The 16,779-nt window shown below is 43.6% G+C and overlaps 1 protein-coding gene across 2 annotated transcripts; it reads right to left on the bottom strand.

Annotated features, from left to right (window-relative positions):
• Positions 1-2,129: 2,129 nt before the first annotated feature.
• Positions 2,130-16,695, bottom strand: RAD51 (RAD51 recombinase; the record flags this gene model as incomplete). Of its 2 annotated transcripts, XM_080707966.1 has the most annotated exons (9): positions 2,130-2,253; positions 2,990-3,111; positions 3,512-3,641; positions 4,805-4,918; positions 8,851-8,945; positions 11,251-11,342; positions 12,318-12,435; positions 14,003-14,140; positions 16,609-16,695. In XM_080707966.1, the coding sequence occupies 9 exons, from the start codon at positions 16,693-16,695 to the stop codon at positions 2,130-2,132; spliced, it is 1,020 nt and encodes a 339-aa protein (XP_080564092.1). The 2 variants fall into 2 exon arrangements, with proteins under 2 accessions (XP_080564092.1, XP_080564093.1); XM_080707967.1 differs by lacking the exon at positions 2,990-3,111 and having other exon boundaries at positions 2,185-2,253.
• Positions 16,696-16,779: the final 84 nt, after the last annotated feature.

Raw genomic sequence — 16,779 nt, 5'->3', positions numbered from 1 at the left:
AGCAAAAAGCCCAATTCCACCGAAAAAGAAGATTGACAAGTGTCTAGGTCAAAGTCACTTAAATAATCTTATAGGACTACAAGACTGAAATGCTTTTATCTTATTTTTGGTTCTAGGGATGGAACGCAGGGGTATCTACCTCCAAGCTACATTGCCAGCCTTATTTTCTATTATTTATTTTGAACAGGGTCTAAGTTGCAGAGGTCCTCGCTAGGTAGCTGAGGCTGGCTGCGAACCTGTGATCCTCTCGTACTCCCAAGTGCTGAGATTACAAGCGCATGCCACCACGCCTGGCTTGAAATGCTTTCATGTGAGAACCAACCTTTTACTCCTGACTCTGTCACCATGGTTCTGTATTTTTATGGTACTGGGGATGGAATACAGTACTCAAAGGTATAATAGGAGGGGCATTTGACCTTTGAGCCACACCCCCATCCCTACTTTTTAGTCTTTATTTTGAAATAGGGTCTCACTGAGTTGCAAAGGGCCTCACTACGTGGCTGAGGCTCTGTGAACCTCGATCCCCATCTCAACCACCCAAATGCTGGGATTACAAGCATGTGGTTTTACCAATTAGATTTATTTTCTGGTACAGGAATAAAATAGAAGACTTGAGGCAGACTCAATTCTGAGAATAGAACATTATTATCTAAAACTTAGATACAGTTTTATGATGGTCACTAAGCACTCTGGTTAAGATCTGGATCGAAACTTCTAACTAGTGTTAGGTGTGGTGGCGTATGCCTTTAATCCCAGCATTGGGGAGGCTGAGGCAGAAAGATGGCGGTTCACCGACAGCCTCAGCTACTTAGTGAGGCCCTTTGCCACTGAGTGAGACCCTGTTTCAAAATAAGAACAAAAAATAGGGCTGAGGGTGTAGCTTGAAGGTAGAATGCCCCTGAGTTCCATCCCCAGAGAGTAGCTGGGATTACAGGTGTGTGCTGTGCACCCAGTCCCTAATTCTTTATCTTTAAAACTGAGGAAGAGAATTGCTTTTAAAGCAAAGTTGGATTAAACTGCCTTGAGTCCTCCTGTCTCCCTACCTACGATGGGGCCAACAAATCCCATGCAGCAGCAGAGATCTGCAGCCTTTCTTCCCATAATACTAGCAGTGAGGCCCTCTCCATTAGAAGAGCTGTAGAAGTCTGAAAGGAAGAGAGGAATATGTATCAGACTTCTGAAGTAGAAACACCTGGGCAATGCCAGACCTCTACAGTGTGAGGTTTGTGGCCCAGGGAGTTCATGACAGATCTGTCTCTTGGTGTTATCCATTAGATTGAGGATGCCAGCTCAGTAATATGAATGTAGGATTTTGTTCTCAAATTTGAAGCAATAGAAACTGACCACCACAAAATACCTAGTACCAAAATGTTATGGAAACCCTGTCTTGAAATAAAAGACTGGGGATGTAGCTCAGTACCCCTCCTGGGTTCAATATCTAGTACTGTAAAAACAACAACAAAGAAAAAACCAAGTATAGTCACTACAAATACTTTATTAACAGCCCCACACTGAATCTGCTTACTTAGCCTCTGGAATGCTTTCAATTTCAGAATTATCTTGAGTTAGTTTCAGCGGTAAGTAAAAGACCCAACAAGCAGATGAGCCCAGCATGCCTTATGCAAGACTTCTTAACCAAAAGTCAATTTTTATGAGTTCAGACATACAACTTTAAAACCTTTTCAGTTACTGAGGAGGGTTTTACTGACGAAGGAGAAAAGAACCTGTGAAGCGACCTGTTTCCTTGGCTACAGAGCTGAAGCGTCTTATTGTACAATTTAGAAGATGAATGGTGTCTTCCTAGCTTTCCTTCTCTTGGAAACGAGATTGTCCAAGAGACTGCTGCTAGACTTGAGTCAGTCCCAAGGCACTATGGCAAAGGTACTTCATCCCTCCCCAAACACCAAAGAAACCAGAGACTAACACACTCCAGAAAGAATAAACATTTCAGATCAGTTTGTTGGCACTGACCTGTCTCCAGTTCACATCAGAAAGGCTGATACAACAGCTATTTTCCTGGAAGCCTTGTCCTGGCAGTCACCACAGGAAGAGGCCCCCGCAGAAGCCCAGGCAGCGTCTCTCCATTGGACTCCAACAGTTTAAGTTTGATACAGGGAAAAAACAGTGATTCAGTCCTTGGCATCTCCCACACCATCTGCATTGATGGCAAACATAGCCTCAGCTTCAGGAAGGCAGGGAGAGTCGTAGATTTTGCAGATTCTTGTCTCCCCTCTTCCTTTCCTCAGGTACAGTCTGAACCAAAGACACAAACCAAAGCACCAAGTTATAAGTCTATTCCTGCCTTTTAGATTGAGCCAATTTATTTTATCTTTTTTGAAGTACTAGGGATGGAACCCAGGGGCATTTTACCTCCGAGCTACACCCCCAGCCCTATTTTTTTATTCTTTATTTTGAAACAGGGTCTCACTGAATTGCAAAGGGCCTCACTAAGTAGCTGAGGCTGTCCTTGAACCGCGATCCTCCTGTCTCAGCCTCCCGAGTGCTGGGGTGACAAGCGTGCGCCCGTGCCCGGCTCAGAGCCAATTTTTAAAAAGATGTGCATCTTTCTAGCAAGATGCTAAGGATCCGTCTCCAACGCGGAGGAGTCCATTCTGCCCTGACTCTTCTTAGTGGAATGTCACATTGAAACAAACACTTTTCAGGGAGAGATGTTAATTCCTATCGATTTCTCCGCTGTCAAGGGTTCTAAATTCCTTTATGTTCAGCAAACATCTGAACCAACCAGAACATCACAATTAGATTTAGAGTTATCTAAGTGCCTAATTATACAATAGCGGCTTTTTTTCTTTTTTGAACCGAGGATCAAACCCACAGCGCCACACCTGCAAAGCATGTGCCTTACCACTGAGCTACATCCCAGCCCTACGACAGCGGCTTTAATAGGGCTTAAATGGGAATGTTTCATTTTCATGTCTTCTTCAGTTAATGACATTCTTTCCGACAAGAAGCACCTGTGCCTTTCCCTTACCTGGTGGTTGACGCATGGGCGATGATGTTTCCTCCGATAGGTTTCTTGGGATCTGCAGCAAACATGGCTGCTCCGTCCACTTGAGCCACCACCTGGTTGGTGATTACCACTGCCACACCAAACTGATGAGGGAAGGATGTCAGTTTTGTGGCTATAAACATCCCATGAACTCTCCTGCTGTTACCACATTCCCCACAACGCAATGCCTGTTTCCCTTCTCTTTTTCTGTGGTACTAGAGATTGAATCCAGGGGCAATCGACCTCTCAGTTACACTCCCTATTTTGAAATAGGGTCTCAACAGGTTGCTGAGGGCCTTGCCAAGCTGCTGAGGCTGGCCTCAAACCTGAGGTCCTCTTGTTTCAGGCTCCCCAAACTGGGACTACAAGCACACGCCACCACACCCGGCTCTTCTTTTTTATACTAGTAACTTGGTATTAGGCACCAATGTCCTGCCTTGCAGCGATGCTCCTGAATTCATGGCCACTGAAAAGCAGGCGTTCTGTCACTTCCCTGCAGCTTACCTCATCAGCAAGTCGCAAAAGCATCCGGAGAAACCTGGCCAAGTGCATCTGCCTGGCGGAAAGCTCTCCTCGACCAGAGTAGTCTGTTCTGTAGAGGGCGGTGGCACTGTCTACAATGAGCAGGGCGTACCTGCAGGGACAAGAATGCTGGAGCCTATTTCTAGCATCAGATTCTGCTCCCTTCTCAATGTACAACTACTGTACAATCTCATACTCAGTTTCATTTGCATATAGAGGTTTTGTTGCAATATTTGTATAGCATTCACATCTGAGGCACTGTGTAACAAGGTAAGATTTCTATCAAGTTTAGGTAGATCATGGTTTTATTTATTGTTTGGTACTAGGGATAGGGGCATTCTACCTCCAAGCTACACCCCCAGACCAATTTTTATTTTTTATTTTGAAACAGGGTCTCGCTAGGTTGATGAAGGGCTCAGTACTTGCCGAGGCTGCCCTAAACCTGCGATCCTCCTGTCTCAGCCTCCTAGGTACTGGGATTACAGGTGTGTGCCACCACATCTGGCTTTTTAAAAATTAGACTTGACCACAAAGGAAGAAGTGTCAAAATGGGTATGGTGGCACAGACTTATAATCCCAGCTATTCAGACCAAAGCAGGAGGATCACCAATTTCAAGGCCAGCCCGGGCAACTTAGTGAGATCCTATCTCAAAATTTAAAAAAGGGCTGGGGATGTAGCTCAGTGGTACAGTATTTGCCTAGCATGCATGAAGCCCTGGCTTTGATCTGGAGAGACAAATATAATAGGAACTAAAACTGAAATCCCCCCCCCTCCCTCCCTCCCTCCCTCCCTCCCTTCCTGTGGTACTGGGGATTGAACTCAGGGACATACTACCTCCAAGCTACACCACCAGCCTTATTTTGTAGTCTGTTTTGAAACACTCTCACTGAGTTGGCGAGTCTCACTACCTGCCGAGGCTGTCCTAGAACCTGCAACTCTCCTGTCTTGGCCGCCCAGGCCTGGCAAGTCTCTCCATTTCTTTTCTTTTTTTTTTTTTTTGCAGGTCTGGGGATGGAACCCAGACCTCCGAGCTACACCCCCTGTCCTATTTTTTATTCTTTATTTTGAGACAGGGTCTCACTGAGTTGCAGAGGGCCGCACTAAGTAGCTGAGGCTGTCCACGAACCATGATCCTCCAGTCTCAGCCTCCCGAATGCTGGGATTACAAGCGTGCGCCACCGCGCCCAGCATTCTCATTTCTAATTTAAGCTACTACCAACAAGATTTAGGGAAAGGGCTCTGGGAACATTTGGTATCTTCTGATGAGCACATACCTGGACTCTACCATCATGGCTGATGCTTGGTAAAGGAGCTGGGTCTGGTGGTCTGTGTTGAACCCTCGAGCATATGCTACATTATCTAGGACATCACTGCCAGAGAGACCATATCTAGAAGAGAATATTTTTAGAAACAAAATTCAAACAGGTGAGAGATTGAACACTTAAATTACCTGAACGGGTAGGTAACAAGTGGTACTGACACTGGTTTCCATGCTCAAGAATATAAATCCCTTTCTATTATAGCAACTACATTAGAATAAATCTACCTGGATAAATTATATCAAATTTATTCTTTGAAGACTCTTGAACTAGAATGAGAAATCTTCAATTATAAGGAAACAATATTCTGCAAAAGCCAAGGGCAAAACGACAGAATTAGGACAAGCCAAAATAACGAACCACTTGAAGATTAAATTCATACAAACTGTTGCTATATGGGAATTAATCCTTCTAAGAAGGATACCAAATTATAAATGCAAGAAAAGCAAATATGCCTGTAATCCCAGTACTTGGGAGGCTGAGATAGGAGGATCAGAGGTTTGAAGCCAGCTCCAGCAATTTGGCAAGAACCTGTTTCAAAATAAAAGGGCTGGGCCGGGCGTGGTGGCGCACGCTTGTAATCCCCGCACTTGGGAGGCGGAGACAGGAAGATCGTGCAGGTTCGAAGCCAGCCGCGCTGGCATAAGAGACCCTGTTTCAAAAATATAAAATAGGTCTGGGAGTGTAGCCCAGAGGTAGAAGGGCTTCCAGGAACCCCAGTACCACCACCACCACCAAAAAAAAAAAAAAAAAAAAAAGCCAAAAGCTGGAAGTGGTGGCACATGTCTGTAATCCCAGTATTTGAGAGGCTGAGACAGGAGGATCAGTTTTGTGTCAAGCCTCAGCTACTTAGTAAGGTCCTCTGCAACTTAGTGAGACCCTGTTCTAAAATAAAGAATAAAAGATAACCTGATCGTAGTGGTGCACGCTTGTAATCCCAACATTCGGGAGGCTAAGACTGGTGGATCGAAGTTCGTGGACAGCCTCAGCTACTTAGTGAGGCCCTTTGTAACTCAGTGAGACCCTATTTCAAAATAAAGAATAAAAAATAGGCCTGGAGGTATAGTTTGGAGGTAGAATGCCCCTGGGTTCCATCCCTAGTACCACACACACAAAAATTTTATTGATAGGCAGATGTGAATGATCAATTAATAAAATGAGCTGCACCCCTAGCCCTATTTTATCCATCCATCCATCCATCCATCCATCCATCCATCCATCCATCCATTCATCCATCCATCCACTTTCTACTTTCCTTCCTTTCCAGCACTGGGGATGGAACCTAGGTGCATCCTATCTCTGAGCAAAACCCCCAGTCCTATTTTTTTTTTTTTTTTTGCAGGTCTGGGGATGGAACCCAGGGCATTCAACCTCCAAGCTACACCCCCTGCCCTATATTTTATTCTTTATTTTGAAATGAGGTCTCACTAAGTTGCGGAGGGCCCTAGTAGCTTAGGGTTTCCGCAAACTGCAATCATCTGGTCTCAGCCTCCCGAATGCTGGGATCACAAGCATGCACCACCATGCCTGGCCTATTTTTTATTCTTTATTTCGAAACAGGGTCTTACTAAGTTGCAGAGGGTCTAAGTAGTTGGCACTGAAGCACAATCCTCCTGTCTCAGCCTCCCAAATGCAGGGATTACAAGTGTTCCCCACCACAATTTACCTTTTTATTTTTATTTATTTTTTGCGGTACTGGGGATAGAACCCGGGGGCATTCTACCTCCAAGCTATGCCCCCAGACTTACTTTTTATTCTTCATTTTGAAAAAGGGTTCCACTGAGTTGCAAAGGGCCTCACTAAATAGTAGCTGAGGCTGTCTACAAACCATGATCCTCCTGTCTCAGCCTCCCCAAATGCTGGGATTACAAGCGTGCAGCACCACGCCTGGCCTATTTTTTATTTTTGAAACTGGGTCTCACTAAGTTCCTGAGGGCCTAAGTAGCTGAGGTTGGCTATGAACCTGCGATCCTCCTGTCTCAGTCTCCCAAGTACTGGGATTACAAGTGTGGGCCACCACACCCAACTTAATTAGCGAAAATTCTATTTAAATATATGTTCCTTTTCATTGGCAAAATAGACATAAACATGGTTCTAATTAATAAGCATGAATTCAAATACTGAGTGAATACTGAACAAATGCTGAGTAAATTCTTTTAAGTCCCTCTTCTCACAACCTATATTCTATACTACCTTAACACTTCACATCTATTTTACTAAACAAAGCATTAGTAACTTGTTCAAAAGGCAATTCTTAAAACGATTTCATTCTGTTCCAGACTGCCAAAACCACTTGGGAGAGAAGATACAGTGTGTACATCTTCAGAAAACTAAGGCGAGGCTACAATTAACCCAACCTAATTTTCTGCCTCCGTGGTGAATATTCAATGTATTTATTACTCAAATTATAAAACTGGAAATAGAATTTGATTATAATGCAAAACTAAAGAGAACATTCTCAACTTAGTAGGTTCCAACTTGATTCTGACAACCCAAAACACAATTAAATTATATTGAATTACTGGGTTTCAGTAAAATGTGTGGTAGGAAATAAATTGTGACACTGGACCCTGACAAAAGAAAACAATTCTGACTCAATTTAAAAGCTGTAACAGGGGCTTTAGGAATTTACAAATTCATTACAAGCTTTATTGTAGTAGTAATTAGTATATCATAAAATTCACCTAATATCAATATAAAATCCAGTGCATTTAAATAAACCTATAGAGTTGCACAAACAGCATTACAGTTCAATTTTAGAACATTTCTATTACCTAACAGGTCTCTCAAGTCCCATTTGTAGTTATTCCCTAATCTTACCCTTCGCTATTACTATCTCTATAGATTTTCTTTGTGGCACTGAGGATTAAACCCAGGGGCATTCTACCTCTGAGCAACACCCCCAGGCCTATTTTATTTTTAGTTTGAAACAGGGTCTCACTAGGTTGATGAGAATCTCACTACTTCCTGAGATTGTCCTAGAACCTGTGCCCCTCCCGTCTCAGCCTCCTAACTACCGGGATTACAAGTGTGCATCACCGCACCCAGTTTATAGACTTTCTCTTTGGAATCCCACGTAAGTGGACTGTACAGCATGTCGCCGTTTGCACTGAGCTTTGTCTGTACGTACTTTGAGGCTCACTAGTGCCACCATGTGTATCAGCATTTGGTGTAATGAGCATTTAGTCTCAGCCTCCTGAATGCTGGGATCACAAGTATGTGCCGCTACACCTGGCCCCGTTTTATTTTTTTTGCAGGTCAGGAGATGGAACCCTGGGGCATTCGACCTCTGAGCTACAACCCCTGCTCTATTATTTTATTCTTTATTTTGAAACAGGGCCTCACTAAGTTATGGAGGGCCTCACTAGTAACTGAGGCTGTCTGTGAACCACGATTCTCTGGTCTCAGCCCCCCAAATGCTGGGCCACTATGCCCGGCTTCCCTGTTTTGTTTTTTTAATTAATTAATTAACTTATTGGTACTGGGGGTGGAAACCAGGGGCTTTTCTACCTCCGGAATATACTCCCAGACCTATTTTATACTTTATAAATACAGGGTCTCACTAAGTTGCTGAGAGCCTCACTAAGTAGCTGAGGCTGGCTTCAAACCTGTGCGATCCTCCTGTCTCAGCCTCCCAAGCACTGGGATTACAAGCCTGCGCCACCGCCTGCCTGCCTGCCTGCCTGCCTACCCTCCCTGTTTTATTTTGAAGCAGAGTTTTGAGAAGTTGCTGAGGCTGGCCTTGATTCTGTAATCCTCTTGTCTCAGCCTCCCAAGTACTGGGATGACAGGCATGTAATACCATGTCTGGATCTTGTAACTTTTTTTTTTTAACTCACGTGTGACTAAAGATTGTCTTTCTTCACTAAGGAGGGACATTCTTTTGAACCACACATACAGCTTTGGGATTTGAAGTAATAGAAGAAATTTTTTAGCCAAACCAATCATGGCAATCACTACAGTGAGAGGCAGCCATATACTCTCGGCTAATTCCAACCTACCTCTCGGCCACTGCTAGCAGCCGTTCTGGCCTAAAAGTTCCCTCGGTGTCGATGTACATGGCCTTTCCTTCACCTCCACCCCGGTCAATGGGAAGCTAGAGGGGAAAAAAGCAACAGTGGAAATGATCAATATTTCTGATACTCAGCCAGGCGTGGTGGTAAAACGCTGTAATCCCATCATTTGGGAAGCTGAGACAGGAGGAATGCAGTTCACAGACAGCCTCAGCTAGGTGTGGTACCATGATTGTAATCCTAGTACTTGGGAGGCTGCGACAGCAGGATCTTAGGCTTTGGCTAGACTCAGCAACTTGGTGAGGCCTCCCACAACCTAGTGAGACCCTGGTTCAAAATTTTAAGAATAAAATAGGGATAAAGGTATAACTCAGAGGGAGAATGCCCCTGAGTTCCAATAACACACACATTCACACACAGACTACAACTAAAAAGGTTCAGTGAAGATTTTTTTTTTCCTAATAGTGAAAACAGTAGGCATATTTGTATTCTTTTTTTTTTTTTTGCAGTTCTGGGAGTGGAACCCAGGGGCATTGTGTCTCCAACCTACACTCCCAGCCCTATTTTTTAGTCCTTTTAATTTTTTGAAATAGGGTCTCACAGAGTTGCAAAGTGCCTTGCTAAGTGGCTGAGGCTACTTCATGGTCCTCGAACTGTGATCCTCCTGTCTCAGCCTCAAGCTCAAGCATGTGCCACCATGCCTGGCCAGCATATTTGTATTCTGATAAGGATAACCTAGAAGAGAACAGAAAATGAAGTATAGTCGTGAGATGGTGGCAGGAGATTGTAATCAGAGCACACTGGTAGGGATAGGCTGTTGAGAGGAAAAAGAACACACTTCCTCCGTTGCAATTTGAGATTAGAAAAGATGGGTACAACATAGCTGATGTAAAAAGTCAGGTCACTGACTCAGGGTGAAGGTTGAAAAGGAGACTGAGAAGTGGGGTGTAGTGGTGCACACCTGTAATCCTAGTACTTGGGAGGCTAAGAAAGGAGGACTGCAAGTTTGAAGCCAGCCTGAGGCTCTCAGCAACCTAGTGAGACCTTGTTTCCCAATAAATAAAAACAGGCTGTGGGTGTAGCTTGGAGGAAGTGTCTCCTGTTTTAATCCCCAGTACCAGAAAAAAAGAAAAAAAGCCTGAGGGTGGACAAAGTATGAGATAAAAGTTTAAAGTTTAAGACAGTGAATGGAGAAGCTCAGTAGATTAGCTGAACAGTACTGAATGCTAATGTAAAGCTGTTTTTTTTTTTTTTTTAAATGGTGCTGGGATTGAATTCAGGACCATCCTACCTCCCAGATCCACCATTTATTTTTATTTGGAAACAGGGTCTAAGTTACTGAGAGCCTTGCTAAATTGCTAAGGCTAGACTCGAACTCGTAATTCTTTTGCCTTAGCAAGCTTCTCATCTTGAATTAAAAATGAAACTAGAGCCAGCGTGGTGGCACACACTTGTAATCCCAGCATCTGGGAGGCTGACACAGGAGGATTGGGGTTCATGGACAGCCTCAGCCACTTAGTGAGGCCCTTTGCAACTCAGTGAGACCCTATTTCAAAAGAAAGAATACAAAATACGGCTAGTGGTGATGCTTGGAGGTAGGATGCCCCTGGGTTCCACCCCCGATACCTCAGAAATAAATAAATAAATAATAAATAAATGAAACTAGTCTGCTCTATGGTATGACCCACCCCCCCAGAATGATCAGTACTTGGGTACAGAAGGATGAGGTTCATTGAGTTTATAAACTAAGGGATTTTTCCTTTTTTAGTACTGGGGATAGAACCCAGGCATTGTAAATCTGAGCTACACCCTGGCCCTATTTTTTAATTATTTATTTTGATACATAAATTTCATTAAGTTGCAGAGGGCAGCACTAAGTAACTGAAGCTGGCTATCAATCTTTGATCCTCCTGTCTTAGCCTCCCAAGTACTGGGATTACAAGTGTGTGCCATCACACCCAGCTTCTAAAGTTATTTATAAGGAAATAACTTTAATGAGAATCATACAATGTAGACTAATGAAGAAAAAGGGCAGGGAAGCCAGGAGAAGCCTAGGGGAAGGTAAGGAAGTATGTGAGCGGGGACTGAGCCCAGGGGCATTCGGATCCTTTTATTCTGAAACAGGGTCTAGGTACTTGCTGAGAGTCTCACAAAATTGCTGAAGCTGACTTTGAACCTGTGATTTCCTTCTGCCTCAAGCCTCCCAAGTACCTGAATTACAGGCATTCGCCACCATGACTGGCTGAATGTCGCAGGAGTCTCTTGTCCAACTAGCTATAACATTCCTGAGAACAGAAAAAGCCCTTTATGTACACCATAACAGATGCTTACAAACAGCCTGAGACAACTGATCCTTGCTGGTTTAATTGAGACTCCCAGGCAGCTCACCTGGCACGTCACAGCCAGCGTATGACAGATCTGGGTCTTGCCAGTTCGGAATTCTCCAAACATCTCTGTGATGGATCCAGTCTCAATTCCACCTAAGAGCAGTAAGAATTAGCACAATGCGCAAGTTTAAAAAGTATAATTATCGCCGGGCGTGGTGGGCACGCTTGTCATCCCCGCGCTTGGGAGGCGGAGACAGGAGGATCGCGCTGGTTCGGAGCCAGCCTCGCTGGCTTAAGAGACCCTGTTTCCAAATTAAAAAAAAAAAATAAAAACAGGTCTGGGAGTGTAGCCCAGAGGTCGAAGGGCTTCCAGGAACCCCAGTACCACCAAAAAATAAAAATAAATAAATAATAAAAAATATAATTATGAGCTGGGGGTAGTGGCGCATGGTTGTAATCCCAGCATTTGGGAGCCTGAGACAGGAGGATCGTGCTTCGTGGATAGCTTCAGCTACATAGGCCCTTTGCAACTCAGACCCTGTCTCAAAAAAATAAAAAGACTAAAAACTAGGGCTGGGGGTGTAGCTCAGAGGTAGAATGCCCCTGGGTTCCATCCCCAGTATTGCAAAAAAAGAAAAAAAGAAAAAAGGGGCCAGCATGCAGCTCTGTGAAAGACCACAGAGTACTGTGGTACTGGAGATTATTGAACCCAGGGGTACTCTACCACTGAGCTGTATCCCCAGACTTTGTTTGTATGTGAAGGGGTACTAGGAATTGAATCCAGGAGCATTCTACCTCCAAGCTACACCCCCAGTCCAATTTTTAATTTTTATTTTGAAACAGGGCTTCTCTAGGTTGATGAGAGCCTCACTACTTGCTGAGGGTGTTCTCAAACCTGAGATCCTCCTGTCTCAGCCTCGCAAGTACTGGGATTATAGGCTCTATCAACTTTAATCTTAGCATTTCATAAGTCAAACCCCACCCTGTAAAATTCCTTCAATGTGGGTACTTCCTGTATCTCTTAATCATATTTAACATGTAAATCCTCTTGGAATATTTCAATTTTGTCCTTTGACCTAAATCCTTTGCTTTCCAGAGTTTTTATCATGGAACAAGGGATTAATATACCTTGAAGTAGTTTATCAAGCTCTTTGGAGCCAGTAGTAATCTGTATGATTTCTGACCTCCTTTGGTGGAATTCAGTTGCAGTGGTGAAACCCATTGGAACTAATTTAGCTGCCTCAGCCTGGAAAAAAAGAGAAATATTAAAACAACAAAATAATACAGGTTGACTCACTCTTATCTGAAATATTTGGGACCAAAGTCTTGCAGATTTTGATTAAAAAAATTTTTTTTAGATTATTTGCATAGATTATACTCATTGAGTATTAATAATCCCAAATGCTTCAAAATCTGAAACATTATATCATGTTGGTGCAGATCTATAAGCCTTGCTATTTGGGAGGCTGAGGCAAGAGAATCATAAATTCTAGTCAAGCCAAGGAAAATTTAGTGAGATCTTGTTTGCAAAAAAGAGCAGCAGCCAAGCATGGTCGTGTATACTTGTAATCTCAATACATGGGAGGCGGAGACAGGAGGATTCCAGGTCAGAGGACAGCCTAAGCAAGTAGCGAGACTCTCATCAGCCTAGTGAGATCCTGTTTCAAAATAAAAACAAAAAATAGGGCTGAGGCTGAGGGTGTAGCTCAGGGGTAGAATGCCTCTGGATTCAATTCCTAGTACCCCTTCACATACAAACAAAGTCTGGGGATACAGCTCAGTGGTGGAGTACCCCTGGGTTCAATAATCTACAGCACCTCAGAGCAAAACATTAAAGCTTTTAGTTTAAGAATATACAATTAAGCTGGGTGTGATGGCATAGGCCTAAATCCCAGCACATCAGAGGCTGAGACAGAAAGATGATAGGTTCAAAACCAGCCTTAAAATGTAGTGAGGTTCTTGGTTAGCCAAGATCATGTTTCCAAATAAAAAACAAAATAAGAGCTGGGGGTATAGCTTAGATGTAAAATGTCCCTGGACTCCAAACTAGCACCAAAAACAAAAAATAAAATAAAAACGAACACAAAAGAAAACCAGGTGTGGCAGATGCTTCTAATAATAGTACTTGGAAGGCTGAGACAGGAAGATCAGGTCAAGGACGGCCTCAGCAATGTAAGCTCTCCACAACTTAGACCCTGTTTCAAAATTAAAAAATAAGAGCCGAGCGTGGTGGCTCACACTTGTAATCCCAGCATTTGGGAGGCTGAGACCGGAGGATCACGGTTCACAGCCAGCCTCAGCTACTTAGTGAGACTCTGTTTCAAAATAAAGAATAAAAAATTAGGGAAGGGGATGTAGCTTGGAGGTGAAATGCCCCTGGGTTCCATCCCCAGACCTGCAAAACAAACAAACAAATAAAATAAAAATAAAAAATAAAACAGGAGGCCATGTGTGGTGGTGCACGCTTGTAATCCCAGCATTTGGGAGGCGGAGACCGGAGCCTCACAGCCTCAGCTACTTAGGCCCTTCACAACTCAGTGAGACCCTGTTTCAAAATTTAAAAAAGACTAAAAATTAGGGCTGGAGGGGGGTTGTAGCTTGGAGGTAAAATGCCCCCGGGTTTCATCACCAGTACTAAAAAAAAAAAGGAAAAAAAAAAGGGTTGGGGTGTAACTCGGGGGGTAAAATGCCCCTGGGTTCAACTTCTAGTACCACAAGACAGAAACAAAACACGTACATTCACAAGTAAACCGAAGTAAACGGGTTTGGGTGTTTCTATTCATTAATGCCTTCCTAGGCCACATAGTACTTACCAGAATTTTATCAGCTTTGGCTTCACTAATTCCCTTAATATTTATTAGTTCCTTCTTTGGTGCATAGGCAACAGCTTCCACAGTATGGAATCCAGCTTCTTCCAATTTCTTCACATCATTTGCATTTATGCCACATTGCTACAGGTGAAGAAAACCATGAATAAATTTAAGCTTCAGTCCTCTCATCTACAATGGATGCTATGTGACCTACCCACTTCAGAGGTGTGTGATAAATTGTGATTCACAACTTTTTTTTGGGGGGCAGGTCTGGGGATGGAACCCAGAGGCATTCGACCATGAGCTACACCCCCTGCCGTATTTCTTTTCTCTTTATTTTGAAACAGGGTCTCACTAAGTTGCAGAGGGGCTCACTAGGTAGCTGAAGCTGTCTGCAAACCGCGATCCTCCGGTCTCAGCCTCCCAAATGCTGGGATTAGAAGCGTGCGCCACCACGCCCAGTTTACAACGTTTTTTTATTATAACTCTAAATGAGGACCTTCTTTGGGACCTGAGTCCCAAAGAACCCTAAAGCTAAAAGATAACTTACTTTCTCTCTTTCTTCTTGTGGTGCTGGGGATGAAATCCAGGGGCCTTCTACCTCCGAGCTGTACTCCCAGACCCATTTATATTTAAAAACAGCGTCTAGAGCCGGGCGTGGTGGCACACACTTGTAATCCCCGCACTTGAGAGGCTGAGACAGGAGGATCGCACAGGTTTGAAGCCAGCCTCAGCTACTTAGTGAGGCTTTCAGCAACTTAGTGAGACCCTGTTTCCAAATTAAATATAAAAAAGGTGTGGGAGTATAGCCCAGAGGTAGAAAGCCTCTGGGTTCCACCCCCAGTACCACCACCAAAAAACAAAACAAAACAAAAAACAGCATATAAGTTGCTGAGAGCCTAAGTAGCTGAGGCTGGCTTTGAACCTGTGTGATCCTCCTGTCTCAGCCTCCTAAGTGTTGGGATGACAAGCGTGCCCACCACGCCTGTCTTAAAAGCTAGCTTTAAACCAGTGTTTCCCAGTCGTTTCCACATCAAGCGCATATAGAATGTTATATTTATACTATGCTCTGGCAAACAAGAAAGCTGCCTCAGAGAACAGAGGACTTTTTGTAGAACAGTGACTGGAAGGCTGTTTTAAGAAACGACATTAAGAGTGGAGAAGAAAACTAGCTGGGAATCATGAGACAGGAGGATTGCAGGTTTGCCTCAGCAACTCGTGAGACCCTGTCTCAAAACAGGGTTGGGGATACACCTCAGAGGTAGAATGCCCCTGGGTTTAGTCGCCAGTACCACAAACAAAATAAAACAAACCTACCCAACGGCACCTTTCTCTATACAAAGGTCAGCTGGGGTTTTATTAGTCACTGAAACCATTAACTTGCGAGACAGCATGAGTTAGTGAAGGGATGTGTATGTATTTCGGAGAGGAAATTGGAGAAGGAAGAGATTAATATACACCAACAGAAGCCATGTTTGCTAATAATTAAGCAATACTAATTTAAGGACACTCAATGAACCAAAATCTATGACTATGAATCCTCAGATGCTTATCACAAAATCATTAATTTCTTCAAGCTTAGTCGGACATAAAAGAATTATGCTAAAAAAAAAAAAAAAAGAATCAAGGCTTTCCTTCCCACGTTTTTTTTTTTTTTTTTTGGTGTGGTACTGAGGGTGGAACCCAGAGGCTTTCTACCTCCGAGCTATACTCCCAGACCTATTTTACATTTTATTTGGAAACAGAGTCTCACTAAGTTGCTGAGAGCCTCACTAAGTAGCTGAGGCTGGCTTCGAACCTGTGTGATCCTCCTCTCTCAGCCTCCCAAGCGCAGGGATTACAAGCGTGCGCCACCACGCCCGGCTTCCCGTGTTTTTTTATTTTTTTGGTACTGGGGATTTAACCCAGGGGTGTTCTGTCTCTGAGTTACACCCTGAGCCCTATTATTTTATTCTTTATTTTGAAACAAGTTCTCACTAAGTTGTAGAGGGCCTCACAAAGTAGCTGAGGCTGGCTAGGAACCTGTGATCTTCCTGTCTCAGCCTCCCAAATGCTGGGATTACAAGTGTGTGCCACCACGCCTGGCTCCTCCTTACTTATTTCAACCCAAATCAGCTGTACTCATACTGAGGCCTCTGTACACGGGCAGAAATACTGTAAAGCCCCAGTTTGGTGCTTTATATTCTAATGCAGAATCACAAATCTGAACTTGGCTCTTACACCTTAACAATGCGGGAGCCCTTCTTCCTGCCTATGACAGTAGTTACTTGCAAACAGATCTGGGTCACTGGAGGATGGCTGCTCCCTTCTTTTTCTCCCTGCATAACCTGTTCAGACCACTCTAATTCTCCAGACAGCACTTTCATATTCAGTACAAACGGCACTGACATCCCATCTTGAGACCACAGGACTTAAGATAATTATAAAAACAAGCAGAAACCTAGCCAGCTGTTTATAACAATGTTAAGCCTTTCCACAGGATTCTTGACAATCTCAAAAAATATGGGTTTTGACCCTAAGAATAAGCCTATGGTTTATGTAAAGGTTGCCATCTTCCATTAGGTAGAAAAATCTAGTAGAGTATTATTATGAAAAAAATGATACCATACCTCTAGCCGTGAAACAGGTTGTGGGCCAAAGCTTTCCTCTTCTACGGAAGTATCTGCATTTGCTTCGAGCTGCATCTGCATAGCCATGACTGAAAAATACAGATGGCCACAGAATGAACACTAGAGAAATACTGTGTAGGGTAAGGAAAGAGCTGCCAATGGTGTGTGTGT

The sequence above is a fragment of the Muscardinus avellanarius genome (assembly GCF_963383645.1).
Source record: "Muscardinus avellanarius genome assembly, chromosome: 12".
Taxonomy (NCBI): Eukaryota; Metazoa; Chordata; class Mammalia; order Rodentia; family Gliridae; genus Muscardinus; species Muscardinus avellanarius.
Note: the sequence above shows the minus strand (reverse complement) of the source record. Positions and strands in the feature narration are given on the sequence as shown.